The 15,511-nt window shown below is 43.6% G+C and overlaps 1 protein-coding gene across 1 annotated transcript in view; it reads left to right on the forward strand.

The window, feature by feature from the left end:
• The window catches only part of CARS2 (cysteinyl-tRNA synthetase 2, mitochondrial), a 465,610-nt gene that overhangs the window by 369,752 nt on the left and 80,347 nt on the right, over positions 1–15,511 (forward strand). Inside the window, exon 10 of the mRNA XM_086934744.1 lies at positions 10,421–10,487. Coding sequence (XP_086790870.1) covers positions 10,421–10,487 — 67 coding nt within the window. The remainder of the gene's footprint in view (positions 1–10,420; positions 10,488–15,511) is intronic.

Raw genomic sequence — 15,511 nt, forward strand, 5'->3', positions numbered from 1 at the left:
AACAGTAATGCGTGAAAACATCAATGCATACAGGCAAAGGCTATTCATATTTTGACTCAGCTCTTGAATTGCATCACATAACGTTACATAAGCAAATAGATCGATATACATGTAAATGCCTAGTCCGTTCACTAGATATTATCTTTTATAACAATTCAACCACATCCAACAACAGCAAATAATAAATCAAAACAAAAGAGACCTCAAATGACCGAGGGTGTATATATCTAGTGTTTAGTGTGCCATCTGGGTGCAGTCGCGACTAGGCTAGCATGCGAGTATAGTGTGAGGGCTGCTGCTTCTGCTTTCTATGCAGTTGTATGGGCGATAAGGTAACGTGTGACAGCAGCTACTTTGGTACAGTGTTGTAAAGGAGTGTGAGGTCTTTGCCTAGCCTAACAGCTGCAGTTGAGGTGACATGCAGAGGCAGTGCGTCATCTGCGTCCAGGTGGCTTATCAGGTGATAGGTCCCGCCTGTTGTGCAAGGGGTGCTCGCAGTGTGGCATTAGAGTGTGTGAGAGTTCTGAGCATATCGTCCCAGGTCTGTGCAATGGGATACTTGCGCAACCCTGCCGTTTCTTCCCTGTGTAGGGTGGTGCCCTCCGCCTGTGCCCAGACTTCAAGGGATTTCATCCAATGTGATACCTCTGGTGGGTCCTTGTGCTTCCATCTCTTAGTTATAAGTCGTTTTGCTGTTATGAGGCCCAGGTCCTGAAACCTGGATCTCACCTTGTTGGCCTTGGTTCTCTTGTAAAACCCCAGGATGCCGACCTCCCACATGAAAGGTACTTCAGTGTTAGTGCAGTGGCAAGTATTTTCGATATCGCACACCAATAATGTAAAAGCAGGGGACAAGACCACAGCATATGTAATAGGCCAGCACCTAGGAGACAGCACCTTGGGCATTTGGAAGTAATGATGTTAAAATATTGATTGATCTTGTCTGGTGAAAGATACGACCTGTGTTAAATATGTAGCTTTGTATGAGTTTGAATCGTGAATTTTGCGGCATGTGTGTGGCACTAGCTAAAACGTGTTCCCACTCTTTATCAGTCCAGGGACGGCCTCTGTCTTCAGTCCAATATGTGCGGAGTCTCTGCAGTGGCTTCAATGCATGGATGAGCAGGGCTTGTACCAGCCAATGTATCACATGCGACTCCTCCCCCATTACATGCAGGTACTGCAATAACTGATGTGTCGGCGGCTCGTTGGTCATAACACCCCATGCTGGTGTGAACGTTTGCGTAATGGCTGCGTATAGAAGGAACTGGCCCACTGGTAATCAATTATCTACTGTTAGTGTCACAAAAGGAAGTAAGGTACCGTCTGCGTACAAGTCTCCTAGTGTCTCCACTCCCGCTTCAACCCAGGGCGTTAATGTCATGTCCGTTATAGGGTCTCTGCCTCTGGGGGTCCCGAGAAGTGGCAGCATCGGGGCATATGGGTTTTTGTCTTTTGTGAGGTGAAGACTTCTCCTAAAGCACCTATGAGCCAACTCAACATGTATTTGTGTCGGGCGAGGAATTTTCGCTAGCGGGTGAAACAATCCGCATATCTGGGCTTGCGTCCAAGCTGTTGTCTCGGTCGGTGTGTCCGCCAGATTCTTGCTGCTTAGCCACTTCGCAACCCACTGTAATTGTGCAGCTAAGTAATATAGTTCCAGATGAGGAACTGCCAAGCCTCCACTTTCCGGGGGTGCATATAGTTTCTGCAGTGCTATCCTGGGCCGCCCCACATTCCAAATCAAGCCACGGATTACCCCTCCAATTCTCCAAAGATCCTCACTGGGACAAACACTGGAAGATTCGCAAAATAATACAGTAACCTGGGTAATACTATCATTTTGGTTAAGGTGACACGGCTCATCACATTGAGCGGTAAGGTCTTCCAGAATTGCATCTGTGCTCTTATTGAGGAGATGGCGCAAACTAGAGTTTCCTCCAGTATATATTTGTTGGGGACCTGAAAATATATATTCCTAGGTATCTGAACGTGGTCGGATACCAATCAAGTGCAATTCCATTAATGATTATATTGATCGCAACTACGTCCTCGCGGAAAGAGTGATCGCCTGACTTAGCCCACTTAGGCCCGATATCGCCTCAAATCTACAGAACAGTGTTGATATCTCCGGCGGCACAGCATGAAGGTCTTGTATATACAATAACAGGTCGTCCGCATATAGGGACACTGTATGCAGTCCATCGCTCAAGGGGATGTCCAGAATAAATAGATCAATGTACCTGGATTACTGTAGCCGCTCCAGATTTCCCAGAATCCTCTTTATGTATTCTTGCCAGGCTCAGGTGCTAGTAAGAGGTTATTTTCAGGGCCGATTCCCTGCCTTCAGGTCATAAAGCAGTGACTAGCTTTCTATAAAAGATTTCCTCCCATTCTTTGATTTGAGTGATCTTCCTAAGTCTAACTCCCATCTCCGTTGACTAGGGGTTTTGCCCAGCTTCTTACCTGTAAAAGCAATTTGTTGATGATAGAGATTAGACAAGTTTCTTTGGTGATCAACCAGCTCTTGAATATAGTTAATGGTATCCTTGTGTGCCATCTAACAGATTTGTGAGTGACCCACTGTCTGATTTCAAGATAGCACTATCAGATTCTGGTACAACATAGTCTTTTTTGAGTTGCTCAAATGAAAGGATCCCATTGTGGTCATACAGGCAACCTGGTCTTTTGTAACGCAGCTCTTTCCACTTGCCAGAATCCTCTATATCAACAAGTAGAGGCGAGGTCCAGATTGATCATAATTGGAGTACGTCCTCCCGTCTTAAATGCAGCAAATCTGCTGAGACAAGATATGCCAAGTGATTGACTAGATTGCAGGTCTTGACTAATAGAGCTGAGTAGGTTTTCAGTTAAGGCAAGATGGAGACTCTACGGAAGTCACCAGTTGAATCCTAAGGTAGGATATTGACTGAGAGACCAAGGAGTGGGGGATCGTTTCTTTAATTGTGTTTGCTGTACCTTTGGGGTTGCTGTTCAGGATCTGCAGATTGAAGAATTGTAGACATCTCCGAAGAGGGTGATCTCCTTACGGTGCTGGAATTGAGTTTATTGGGTTAGTAAGTGAAATGAATGAGTTAGTTGCACATATGTTTATGTTATGTACATCTTGTCCTATTTTAAACCCTGTGCTGTCAGTATTATTTCTTCCACACTCCAATCCTGGCTCCATATAAAATGCTAAGAGCAGGGGTGAAAAAGGGCAGTCTTATCTTTTGCGTCTCTGTATAGGAAATGTCCTCAAAAAGATCTCAATCATTCTGACTCTAGCTCAGGGATTGTTGTAGCCACAGAAGACGGAATTGTGAAATGTAGTACTCAATCCATAATGTTGGCAGTTTCATCTAAGTAGGACCAATAAACTGTATCAAGAGCCCTCTCTCCTTTCTTGTTCTGCTAATGTTCTTATAGCAGGTAAAACTGTTTGGTATTAGAACTCAAGCTCCTTATGGGAATAATTTCGGACTGATCTGGGTCAACCAAGCCTAGAATTATAGGTTACAGTCACTGGGCTAATATGTCGATAAACAATTTTGCAGTCACGTTGAAAAAGGAAATTGGTCAAAAAGAGAAGCACAGTGTAGGGTCTTGCCCGGGTGCTGGGATAACCAAAATCAATGCTTACAACATGTTGTTTATCTGTGTGGCAGGGTCTGCAGAGAAATTAATAACATATCTGTATCGGTATCAATATCTGGTAAAACATTTTGCAAAAAGGCATAAAGATATTGAGACCTGGTGACTTATTCACCCGAAGTCTAACAATTAACATAGTTTACTTCCTCTGCTTGGATTGGGGAGTCTAGATGGTCAGGTTATAGGGGTGTAGATTTAGTAGAATGGCTCAGTATTGTCTTGGGGCTGAGCCTTGCATTCACAGTGTTAAGTTGACATGAGCTTATTAGAAGTTTAAACGCCATTTTTCCTTTCTGCTGCCTTTTGCACACGGCATACACTTTATTAATTGTTTAGAGTTTAGCAGAGTGTTTTGCTTCACACGAGAATAATATGTTTTACTACACTAGTAGCCTTGCTTGGTAAGCTTAGTCTGAACAGTGAGTGCCGAGGCCTTCAAGGTTATTTCAACACAGTGGTTGTTGTTCGGGCTGATCAGCGCACGTTCTAGACATAACACATATGCAGCTGTGGCCACCTCTGATATTGGTGCGTTTAATAATGCACTGCGTAGGCATGATCACACACACTTGGAGAACATTCGTAGGCTGAGAGCTTGTGCAGCATTTGATGTGATCCACTTCTGCTAAATACCAGAGGTATGGGGCCGCCTATGTAATCCCAAAGAGACCTTCTTTAGTTATAAAATAACCTACTCGCAAGGAAGGGTGAAATATAGGTATATATTTAACCTGTTTCTGTTTAGCATTATAACATGCTTTCTCCCTTTGTATTTTATGGAATAGTAACTATGCTGACAATCTTGTTTCTAATAATATGTCTGCTTGTATTAGCTAAGGTGCTGCGCATGAGAACACAGCGTTAGAAATAAATATTTCAAACTTGCTTGTGTCTCTTTTTACTCCCTGTTTTGGACTGGTATGAGAGTATAACGAAAGAGTGTTCTTGTTTTTCACATTGCCTGAGGTAACCTAAGTCGCATGTTCTGGGTTGTCTAAACATTGGTTTCTTTGCTATAGGACTAAGAGCTAATGAGACACTGATGCTAGTCTGGTAGGGGATGTTGAGTACTAAGGTGAGTTTTGGCACACCCTAATTCACTAAGGTCCTAAGTCTCAGTTCTGTGTAGGAGCAGAATCCCTGCAACATGTTTGGCAACTGAGTCCAGATTTTCATTTGACACTAACTCTACCACATCAAAGTCCCTTCAAAAATCTCTGTTTTTGCTACATGGTTTAAAAAACATTTTTTGATTCCTCCTTGGACCTACATTTGGTTGGTACTTTTTTCAATTTTTTTGTTCATGTCAATTGGATTTGAGGTGTATTTTTTCTATCTTGTAAACAGACACTACGTTGAAGAGAGAATGTCTATTCAACACATTAATGGAACATTGGCACCCCATTCCTCATCACACAGATTGAAGAGGGACCTGACTTTTGTAAACATTACTGCTTGACCCGTCTTAGATGGGATAGTATGGAAGGGATGCTGTTCGATTTCAAATCCATGGTCCCACAGAGGTTATAAATTTCCCGAATGTCCTAAGAGTTTCTATGGGCGATGTTATTAAACAAAATATACGCTCTGACGATTGGGATGTTCAACCCGTAGAGGCTTTGTTTTCAGAATTGAAATATTATGCTGCTTTTGATGCTGAGGATTTATATTTAGATTCAGCGAATTATGGTGATTTGCTTTGTTATCAATACTTTGGCAATCATTACCTCGATAAGGCAAACACCGTAAGGAATATGGTTAATTATACGCAATGGGAACATTGCCCCGCTCCTGTTAAAGGCAGCTCCAGTTCTCTTTTAAAGAGGTTCACCTATTTTACTGATTTTAAACAGTCAAATCTCAATGCATTTTATTTTAAGATGACTGAAAAGTCCACTTTCAAAGTTAGACTTACCCACACAAAATTGTTATATTCCAAGTCCTGTCTTGACCAATTGGCTGCTGGGGGCTATGAGCTGTGGAAAGATACTATTGATCTTAAATCTGTTTGGGGTTCTAAAAGTTGGCAAGTGCAAGGCACTGAGTCATTGGCATCGTGCATGTCTAATCCCGAACCATATGTTGTTTTTGAATTCTACTATTTCACAAACCACCTGCTTTGGATTGGCTACTTCTAAAAAATTAAATGCTCCTTCTTTTCCAGAATTGGAAGAATACCCCGGTTGGGATAATAATACCTGTTTTTCTATCAGAGAATTACAGACCCTGTTGCTGAATTCTACTTTTAACATATCCAGTTTGGATCCTAATGCTTGGTTGTTGTGGCACAAAAGTGCAGATTCCTGCCAACTTCGTTTTCTGGGTTTAGCCCCTGGCTACACACAGGTTAGGGTGGATCCCCGTTTTGAGAGTGACCATTCTGTGACTACCTATTCTGTGGGCAAGATATGTCAGAATTGGCTCAAACACTCCACTTTAGCGTCAGTTAAGCTTCAGTTATATAAATTGACTGACGATGTTGATCTGAATAATTTAGTCAAGGGCCCTGCTTCCGGCAGATCCAAAAGGTGGATATATGCTATTAACAACGAAGTTTGGAAACTGTCCCAGATTGAGGCTGCTTCCCGCTTAAGAGCTATAGATCAAGCAAATTTAGAAAAGATGCTGGCAGTTTTAGACAACAGCATTAACACGCTTTCTTCCTGCATTTACACTTTGGATAATATTGTTTGATCTGTTGTTGATATTGTGCAGGAAGGTGTCTGTTTTGTACCATGGTCAGAATAAATTGCGTTCCATTATGCAATTTGCACGGACTTTGCAAACGTTAAAGGCAGGAAAAGTTCCTTGGCACTACATGAACACAACATCTTTGTTTGCTCCTTTTAACTTGACTGACCAGCAGCATTTTATGTCTATGAAAGATGCAACTTTTTTTATGTTACATATTGAAAAGTTAGACACTTTGCCATTTTCTGAGGCCGAAACAAATTCTGCTGTGTGGCTCATCCATGGGTTAATAACATTACCTTTCCCTCTGTTCAAGTTCGAAGCTTGCATGAAGTACTACGCAATTGGCAGATATGAACCTCTGGGCACCGCTTATCTCTTTGAAGCTTGGTCACTGCCTTTTACCTATAGGTGCCTGAGGGAGGGAAAATAGGTTTATTTGAATGGTGAGGATTGCACAACAACACCAGATCACTCATTAGTGTGTAGTAATATCCAATTGCATGGCTCTTGTACCCAGGACGCGCCTAACCTGGCCTGTGTTTTGAAAGGTACACCGACTCCTGCTATCATACCCACATTACTAGCAAACGGTACTTATTTACTTTTAAATAATGAAGATTCTTGTGGGATGGTAGCTGGAATTCCTTATGTAATGTTTCCTCCTCCACATGGGAAGCTGGATGTTTCCATCTGGCTGTCGAAACTGACCTTGAAAGCAGAGTTCAACAAGATGAGTCGCATAAGAGCTCTTTTGTCTCAAAAGGAAGTCGCCCTCACATCTGCTTGTGAAACATTTGTCCTTCACATGGCAAACACCCGCACAGAGGTGCATGCTTTATTAAATACGGATTTGCCCTTGCATTTCGGGTAATTAATTCACACTATCTTTAATGCTTCCTCCACCAAGGGGCTGGCTCACTTTTTTAAAGTTGTTAGTAATGGCCTTGTGACTTCTTTTCAAACTATATTTGGTGTCTTCCCAGCATTTTTTCATTCGATTTTTTCCAGCCTGTTTGGTGGATTTCCCTTAATGCTCGCTCTGGTTGTAGGAGTGCTTCTGTTGCTTTGTTTATTTCAAAATGGATGCACGTCCGCAACCGGATGCTTGATCTTTATGGAGCGTTGCCTCTTGCTACATTGAGTGCAGATTATGGATTATCGTTTCGATTTTCCTTTTTCACATGCGTCCAGCCTGTCTTTCATTGCCTGAGCTGCGATTTCGACTGGGTTCTGGATTTGTGTCCCTGCAATACGGTGTCTCCCAACGCGGATTATGATTAACTGATGAGCCCCTTAGTTGCTCATGAATTGCTTTGTTCTGGCGACGGGATTATGGCCTTTACAGCGATGCATGGAGTCCTGGGACGTTGGAATGTTTTTGCAGCGGCGCATGACTTCTTGGCACGCAGTTATATTGAAGAGAACCCAAGTTGTCCACTGATGGTACTAGAGGCTCCGGTTATTGAGGAACATGCATGTTCCTTCCCCTTACTGAATTGGAATGCTGAAATGTTTTCGGATGAGAACAATGACTTCCTGTTGGAGGCTGTTGCAACGGACTGTGCATATACACTGTTGGATGAGATGCGTTTCCTCTTCTCCCCCTTTCGTTGCCGACGTCACATGTTGGACATCGGATTTGTTTATTATTTTTGCCATTTTTCATTTTTTTAAGGCCCATTGACTGCACTGTACCCGTATGCTGACAATCTTGTTTCCAATAATATGTCTGCTTGTATTAGCTTAGGTGCTGCGCATGAGAACACGGCGTTAGAAATAAATATTTCAAACTTGCTTGTGTCTCTTTTAACTCCCTGTTTTAGACTGGTATGAGCGTATAACGAAAGAGTGTTCTTGTTTTCCACATTGCCTGAGGTAACCTAAGTTGCATGTTGTGGGTTGTCTAACCATTGGTTTCTTTGCTAATGGACTAAGAGCTAATGAAACACTGATGCTAGTCTGGTAGGGAATGTCGGGTACTAAGGTGAGTTTTGGCACACCCTAATTCACTAAGGTCCTAAGTCTCAGTTCTGTGTAGGAGCAGAATCCCTGCAACAGTATAAGGTATAAGGTAATCTTGTTTGAGGGCAAGGCACCTGAAATCAGCATTATATAAGATTTGTATAAATTCTTAAATTTGCCAGCTATTCCAAGATCATCTCTGATAATTTATTCTGAATTTATTCTGAATTTGTAAAGCGCATGGTTACACTTTCCGTGTGTCCCCGCGCTGTCAGAAGAGCCATCTACTCCGTCAGTCAGACAAGACGGGTTAATCTTTAGGGAAGAGGAATGTTTTGAGCTTTCTACGGAAGATGAGCTCCGATGTTTCCACTCTTAAGCTCAGGGGGAGAGAGTTCCATTTCTGTGCCGCCAAAGTACGAAAGGATCTTCCTCCCATTCTGGCTTTCTTGTGTCTGGGGACAGCGAGGAGGCCTGCTCCTAACGAGCGGAGTTGTCGAGTGGGCGTATAGGGGCAAAGAAGGTTCCGCAGGAAAGCCGGGCCCTTGCCATGTACGATCCTGTGACCAATACAGAGGACTTTGAAATCTCTTTGTATTGATTTTTCTGCTTTAACCCTTTCTTTAACAGCTTTGGCGCTGAGTCTGCATGCAGGACGCCCTTCCCTGGCTCTCTATTCTTAATTGGGGGGTTGTGTGCCCCCTCTCCACGAGCCATCAGAGGCCCCTGGGAGCTCATCCCGGGGCTGAAATTAGTTTTTGATATATATATATATATATATATATATAAGGTTAAGGATACCAAGACGCCCCTGGGGGGGAGGGAGGGGGCAGAGTAACCTCTTTCGGGCCAAAAGGGGTAAAACAATAGGCAAAAAAATCCCACAATTCTGCAGGATAAAAAAATAATAATAATAATAATAATAATTGCAGCTGGGCTACATTTACCTTGTTTACGTCCCAGGATGCCCTTCTCTGGCTCTCTATTCTTTAAGGGGGGGGCTATGTGCGGCTTCAGTCCCCGAGCCTCTAAAGGCCCCAGGAAACCCACCCCAGGGCCAAAAGTTAACAAAATAGGGAGGGGTACCACATGTCCCCCTCCTTGAATAATTTAAGGCCTCGGGGAGACAACCCCGGGGCTGATTACTTTAAGGGAAGGTGGCCTGGCTCACAAGCTATGTCCAATGCCCATCCCCTCCCTGCCCCCTTGTGACATAGGGGTTTTCCTGCCTGTACCAGCGTGGGCAGGGAATCCAATGTTTGTTCTCGCTTGGAAGTAGCATAGTAACTCCCACCGAAGGAGGAGCAAACATAATCTCTGCTCCCAGCGGGCAGGAGCTTTGAAAATGCCGGGAGCAGACTTTTGATCGGTTTCCCTGCCCGCACTTTAAGCGAGCAGGGAAACAAATCAAACTATTGCTCCCGTCCGAAGGGAGTAGTATTAGCAGCTGCTGCCTCTGGGTGGGAGCAGAGCAGTGCCAGCTGCCACTGACAGCGGGGAGCCAGAGGGGGCTGCGAGGGCCTTGGGGCTCCTCTCACAGCCCCCAAGTATTTCCACCTTTAAAAAAAGGCAGGAAATTTATTACACTTACCTTACTTATACTTACCTGCATGGTAAAGGTATGCGTGGTAAATGCATACATTGTAAAAATGGGTGGTAAAGGCATGTGTGGTAAATGCCTGCGTTGTAATGTCGTGCAACTCAATCAAAACTGCCTGAGTGAAAGGGTATTTCCACGTGTTGTAATTATGGCCTTTGAAAAATAATATTGTTACAATAGCAAGTGTTGTCCTGCCAAGTTAGGTAATTTGTAGAGTCACAATTTCCCATAATTCAACATGCACCCTGGATGCAGAGTATTATGAGGAGGGGATGTACTCCAATTAATATTGGAAGTAAACATTGCATTTATGACTGGCTTTGAGTATGTACTGACGTCTGAATTGGTCATAATATGGCTTAGGAATAGATCAGTAGTAATGATATTAAAAAATGATTAGCAAATTGAGCCTTGATTCTAGATGCTCCTTAGTTTCTCTGCGAAAAGCTGTTTTGTATGTCTTTGAATTAGATTTCATGGTAGGGTAATTGCTTGTCTTTTTCTCCATAGGAGTTTTTAAAGACCTATTCGGCTGATCAATTCAGAATGTTTTGCCTTCGGTGCAAGTATCGAGCAGGTATGGAAAATCTGCTTTAAATGGGCCTGTACTGTCAGTACCAGCACTTCTTTATTTTAAGGGGGACAGAACCTGCACTTCTCATAAGAGGTGCAATATTATTAATTGGAGAATACTGGCTCTTCTCCGAAACAAGTAGGTAGTTTCATGTTGGGTGTCTGCATCTCGGTTTTTCCATTTCAAGCACTGGTTATTAGGGCTTACATCACCTGAGCCAAAGGAAGGGGAGGGGCGGCCACTGCACGACTTGCAGAGCAAACGTCTTATGAGTGGAAAAAACACACATCTGTGTGGCTGAAGTGGGAGAGACAAGCCGTTTGTCTCCCTGCAGAGCTTCTTAAAACAAACAAAAACAAGGCGGTATTAAGGAGGGCCTAACAAGCCTATTACCGAATCAGAAGCCCTTATTTATAAAGGAGAATGACATAAGCCAATGACAAATATGGGAGGAGAGTGGGTGAGGCTTCCACAGCATACTCTACTACATCATGCCTCGCAGAGCAAGCTGCGTGTGCGCGCTGCCGCTAGGCCAGAGAGGGCGGACCAGGATGAGGAAGTGGGCCCCACCACGACAAAGTGACGCAGCCAGCTGTCAACAGCTATTCCAATTAGCAGGCCAGCTTCAATTGTTCCATCCTAGGTGTTAATACTTGTTATTGACCCCTTTATTTTAGTTCTCAAAATGTATTAAAGTGTCAGTACTAAATAGAAGGTTACACAGCCTTCCTTATAAATGGGAGGAAAGGTGTAAAACAACATATTTAACTTGAAGAATAATGGTGTCTCGTTATTGAAATCCAAGATGTATTTTAGCTGGTGTAAAAGTGGAGAGGACTAATGCCTTCATTGCTTAGATTTTATGAAATCTGAACATTGTAGCTTTAGATCATGGCGGGTCCTCTTATTCTTTTATTTTTCCAAGGGCAGCTAGAGTAGTACCATTGAGTAGGGTGATAGTAACTCCAGGGGCTGTAATACCTTTACAGCACACTAGCCCTCTTTGCGCCACGGCGCACCTTAAAACAGGTGCACCGGGCGCAAGCAGGGAAAGTGTACCCTATTACATTGAATGTGCTGCCCTGGGGGCAGCACATTCAAGTGAACAATGGAGCAGCTTTTAAGCAGCCGCTCCGTGTTTATAACTGTGCCGGCGGCAATCCGCTTGCATTTTTAAGAAGGGAGAGGGGTATCGTTCCAGGCGGATGCAGTGAGTGACTGTACCTGCCTGCAAGGGGATGTCTGGCGTTTCCATAGGGCCCCCTTTCCCTCCTCCAGAAGGCTGCCATCAAGGGGGACACTGACAGCTTTTTTGTCTCTGCACCCGCACTATAATACAACCTGAGCACAGAGGCAAAGAGGTTTCCTCATTTGCATGGAGCTGCGCCCCCAAGCAAATGAAGGAACACCCTCTGGTGATAGTGCTGGCGCTAAATGTGTGTCAGCGCTATCTGTATTACAGAAGGGGCCGCACAAGCGTCTACGGACCCTTCTGTAGTACCAGAGTGCCCCGGGGGTGCCCAAAGGGGGCACTATCACCTGTTGCGCCCCAGGACACTTCCGTAATACAGCCCCTGATATTCCTGTTTTTTTTTTTTGTCAAAAAGCACACCTAACTAGCCATTTATTAGTGCTTCTGTTATTTTCATCTTTTTAAAAAAAATGTTTTTATTGACTACCAGAGATCATGTGCATACATAGCAGTAGATACAACATACACAAATTTCAGACCTGGACAGTTAGCAATCATCAAGAAACATTACATAGATTCTGCACTTTCTGTACAGTTATACATTGCTAATTTCACTGTTGGGGATACCACAGGATCTCCTCGATACTTATTCCAACTTGACCATTTCTGGTCTCATTTTTTGGGGCATCCCCTAGCCATCAAGTTTACTAAACAAAACTTTCTTTCACCACTCATTTGGAAATGACTAATATCTGTCATTTCCTTTGGTAGATGTTTTTGTGAAGCGAACAATAAAGAGCCATTTCCACGCCGAATAGAATCCAATAAAAAGAAGTCCCAGACATTAAGGAAAGCATTATCAAAAACTTCTTGCCTCATGAATATTTGGTAGGTAGAAGCAAAACGCCTAGGTGCAACTAGAACGAGGATAAGCATCACATTTTACTAAAACTTTATTGTTTTGTATACCTTATAGACAAAAGAAAAAGGCCCTGAAGAGAACCCAGGAACTGGTTTCCTGGTTTCGAAACGCGTCGGCAGACCAGAGGAGTTAATAGCCAAATATAGTTTAATACAACCTCAGTGTGTATATAAAAATTTGCGATTAGGCCTCACTTATTGGGTATACTCCTTATCCTTATGATTTTGTCTTTCATTTATTGAAATCAATTGTATATGAATTTATAATGTGTTGTCTTTGTTGAACTTTAATGTATACATGTATTGTTTTTTGAATGTGTATATGTTGGAATGTACAGTAGTGTAAATATTTATATGTACAGTTAATCCTTTTTTGACACTTAAAAAAGAAAAAGGTTTGAAAAAAGTTAAAAAATCAATGGTATAAATTAATAAATACCTGGTCAAACTATAAGAGTTATTGTTTGGCCTTCATAAATTGAATTGTATTGAAGCAAGGGGGGTGTAGGCACACTTGTGGTTTTGTGATCGTTTGAACGGTAAGAAGGAAGTGATTGCAACGTTTAAGTGATTTGCAACGTTCAATAGTTTCATGAACCATTTCTTTTTCAGCTAGGTTACCTTTTAGGAGGCTGTTGATGAAGTTGGCATGAGAGGAAGAAACTTGGACCACAATTTTAAACAAGCACTGGCAAAGCCAATGGGTCTGGCATTGTTCCCCAGCCATTTGGCAAGTCCTATTTTGACATGGCTTTTGCAAAACTTTGTTTGCAAAGCTCCCGTAAGTTTGTCAATCTAAAAACAAAAAATATTGACTAAAGGTCTTACCATAAAACAAATTACCATAGTACTCCTTGGGCCTGAAGGGAACTACATTGTGTGTAAATATGCTCTTTGTGAAAGGGCAGCATGCCGTAACTCATGAGGAAGTCTGACAATGTGGCTGAAGTGGGGTGAAGCATTGCCCCAAAGAAGGAAAGATGGAAATGAGAAAGAATGCAACAAAGAACGAATGAAAGCAATAAAGAAAAGGAGTTAAAACAGTAACAGAGGAGAGAAAGAAAAAGAAAAAGCAAAAAAGGAAAGAAAGAAAGGCAAGACAGAAGGAAAGAAAGGCATTAAAGCAAGAAAAAAGGCAAGCGAGGGGAAGGAAGGTGAGGGAGACAAGTCTTGTTCGCAGTGGCGGCCGCTCCATTAGTGTGTCGGAGCGCCGCCCCACTGCCATTTACCAGGCAGACAACAGGGGTATGCCTGGTTGGGGGGCGGGCATGAGCGCATGCCTGTTTGGGGGCGGTACGGTGGGCGGGTCAGGGAGGAGTGGCTTGCGCCACTCTGAGTGCACTGACTTCTTGGTCAGCCCTGGGGCCGACTATAGCAGTCATGCTCACTCTACATTTTCTCTATGTAGGCTAAATAGCCTACGTAGAGAAAATGGCCTCCCTACAGGCGCTCGGCTGGGCGCCGTCCGGGACTCTGCACCAATCACAACGCTGCCATTGCAGCTTTGTGATTGGCTTACAGGAGGCCCCATGGTACTCTGAGGTACTACGCACCCAGAAGCAACTATGTAGGCATAAAGAGAGACTATGGCGGAAAAACTATATTGATGAAACCAAACTTAGTTACAAGGAGTCAGTTGCCACTTACAAAACCATGATCACCGAGGCAAAGAAAAAATACTACTCTGACAGGATAGAATCAGCTAAAAACTCTAATAAAACCCTCTACGAGACAACTAAACAACTAGCTGGTCTGTCCGTCGATCTTGCCCCTCCTCCCTCCCAGTTGCTTTGTGACGCACTGTCCAACTTTTTCTTTAGCAAAGTTGACGACATCTATAGGGTTTTCTCCAACACTTCCTCTACTCCCCCGGCAGCCACTGTCTCCCACCAGAGTCATACTTTTTCCCAGTTTTACGAGGCTACCTGTTTACAGGTACAGAATACAGTGTCATCTATTAAATCAGGATCAGCTCTAGACCCTTGTCCCCTGAAGGTGCTACGACCAATTATGGAAACAGTCATCCCCGCCATAACTGAAATCTGCAATTCTATGTTCTGTTCCGGCATCTTCCTAGAGACACTGAAAAAGACTCTAATAAAACCTCTCCTTAAGAAGCCCACCCTTGATAAGGAAGAGCTGAAAAACTACCGTCCTATCGCTAGCCTCCCATTGATGGCCAAAATAGCTGAGAAAATAATGAATCTCCAACTTTCGTCCTTTATCGAGGAACATAAACTCCTGGACGAATCCCAGTTCGGGTTCCGCCAATTTCACGGCACGGAGACCGCTCTGATCAAAGCGGCGGATGATATAAGATCCATCCGGGATGCCGGAGGCACAGCTGTTCTCATCTTGCTGGACCTATCGGCTGCCTTTGACACGGTCGACCACACCACCTTGGTCGACCGTGTCGAGAGCATTGGGATTCAAGGCAAGGCAAGGAGTCTTCTTGCCTCCTTCCTGGCAAATAGATCCCAGGTCGTTACCATAGGACCTTTTGAATCCTCCCCCTTGTCTCTGCCATGTGGAGTTCCCCAAGGCTCATCCCTTAGTACGACACTTTTTAACATTTATGTGTCGGACCTTGCCAAAGTCATCAGGGCACATGGGATGAGCCTGACCTCCTATGCAGATGACACTCAACTGGTCCTTGCAGTTAAGAACGACGGTCCCAAAATAGCTAACACCTTTAACCAAGGTATGTTGGCTATCGGAAGTTGGATGGCTCAAAACTGCCTGAAATTGAACTCTGATAAGTCAGAGGTGGTGATATTTGGTAACCTATCCCCGCAATGGTCCCCCCTTTGGTGGCCATCATCTATGGGCCAACCCCCGGACCCAACAAAAAAAGTGAGGAATTTGGGAGTCCTTTTCGACGACCATCTAAATTTTATGCCACATGCCAATCAAA

Source organism: Lissotriton vulgaris, chromosome 8 (genome assembly GCF_964263255.1).
Source record: "Lissotriton vulgaris chromosome 8, aLisVul1.2, whole genome shotgun sequence".
Taxonomy (NCBI): domain Eukaryota; kingdom Metazoa; phylum Chordata; class Amphibia; order Caudata; family Salamandridae; genus Lissotriton; species Lissotriton vulgaris.